This window comes from Polistes fuscatus, unplaced genomic scaffold, assembly GCF_010416935.1.
Source record: "Polistes fuscatus isolate 324 unplaced genomic scaffold, CU_Pfus_HIC Scaffold13, whole genome shotgun sequence".
Lineage (NCBI taxonomy): Eukaryota > Metazoa > Arthropoda > Insecta > Hymenoptera > Vespidae > Polistes > Polistes fuscatus.
The window spans coordinates 3571748-3573472 of NW_025113031.1; the positions used below are offsets into that span (position 1 = coordinate 3571748).

The following is a 1725-nucleotide window of genomic DNA, read 5'->3' on the forward strand; positions in this document are numbered from 1 at the left end:
GTGTCGATGTGAAAGAATTTGATTCGAATAAAAATTAAAACTAATTAAATTATTTGCGATTTATTTGATTGCGTTAATATTATCGTAAAAATCTTGTATAAATTTAATCGAATGTTATAATTATCAAATATATTATTATGAATTATGATTTATGCGTATAGATTGTGAATTGATGTGCAGTTTTTTTAATATATATACGTGTATGTGTGTGTTTTATAGCGGCGGAATGGCTGGGCAGCACTACTGCCTACGTTGGAACAACTACCAATCCAACATGACATCCGTTTTCCATCAACTCCTGCAAAACGAGGCCTTCGTAGACGTCACCCTGGCATGTAACGAAGCTTCGTTGAAGGCACACAAGGTAAATGTTTAAAGAATAAGTGAGAAAATCCGAGCGAGAGAAAGATCATCGTTGAAATTATTCTTTTCTTTTTTTTTTACCGTGAAATCGTTTTTTATACGTTTGTCTTTATCTTATACCGTGTAACTTTAAAATGACAAGTCACAGTCTTAAGTATGTATGTATTATGTATACGTACATGTGCCAGTAACTGTGATAGTAGATTAATTAAGAGAAAATTTAGCATTATCATTCATTTAATATCATCATTATTATTATATTATTGTTATTTTATATTATATTTTTTTGTTATCTTGTTCTTATACACGCGCGTATATTTACGTACCTAATTTTGCAATAATGTATGCATGTATTATTTAATAATCTCTTTATAAACAATATGATTCTCTCTCTTATTCTCTGTTTGTTTTTTTAATAAAATATTACTTTAATTTTTCTATTATATTTATACAGGTGGTCCTATCGGCCTGCAGTTCCTACTTTCAAAAACTCTTACTCTCAAATCCATGTAAACATCCAACTATCATCATGCCACAGGACGTATGCTTCAGCGATCTCAAATTCATCATAGAATTTGTCTACAGAGGAGAGATCGATGTATCTCAAGCAGAACTACAGGTTAGTGGAAAGAAAACGAATAAATAATAACAATATTTATATATATATACACGTAAAACAAAAGAAATATTCAATAAAAATCGAGTCTGACATGATGAATGATATCTAGATGGATATATACGCATATATATACGATAAGAATGAACGATAATATCGATGACGAAGATCCCAAAATTCTCGCATTTTTATCTTATCTCTTCTTCTTGTTCTTTTTTTTCTTTCTCGTATTCTTCTTTTGTTTTAAATCGTTCCTCCTCGAAAGATTCACGAGTGTAATCTCGTAACACCGTAAGATACCTTCCTCCTTACGCGCGCGCGCGTGAATACGCACTTATTATTTTTTATTCGTTTCTTCTCGAAAAATTCGTTAGTACAATTATTATCTTAACGCCGTAGGATAAGTCTCGTAATATTAACATGTAAATCGATTGAAAATTGTTGTTTCTCTTTACTTTCAATTCGTTTCTTCTTGAAAAACAAAAATTCGCGAGCCTAATACGGACTAGAAGATTTTCGTTCTTACTTTTTACATTTTCTCAGATTGAATTCATATATTTCTTTTATTTTTCTATTTTATTTCGTTTATAATTGTTTCATCTGTGAGAAATTTCACGAGAGGGGTTAGGCTTCGCGTCACCGTAGAATATCCCCACTCCGATTTCTCGGCCACCCGTTCTTACGTGTATATATACGAGGGCTTCTAGAAGCGCGGTAATTTTGATTTCACGTTTACCCTACGGATC

At 31.7% G+C, this 1725-nt stretch overlaps 1 protein-coding gene across 4 annotated transcripts in view; it reads left to right on the forward strand.

The window, feature by feature from the left end:
- Window positions 1–148: 148 nt before the first annotated feature.
- The window catches only part of LOC122513852 (broad-complex core protein isoforms 1/2/3/4/5), a 25484-nt gene continuing 23907 nt past the window's right edge, over window positions 149–1725 (forward strand). For 3 of the 4 annotated variants that reach the window (XM_043630321.1, XM_043630322.1, XM_043630324.1), the window contains exons 1-2: window positions 150–364; window positions 818–982. In XM_043630321.1, coding sequence (XP_043486256.1) covers window positions 152–364; window positions 818–982 — 378 coding nt within the window. In that variant the 5' untranslated portion in view covers window positions 150–151. Of the gene's footprint in view, window positions 365–817; window positions 983–1725 lie in introns of all 4 variants that reach the window. The other variant, XM_043630323.1, reaches the window with a different exon arrangement.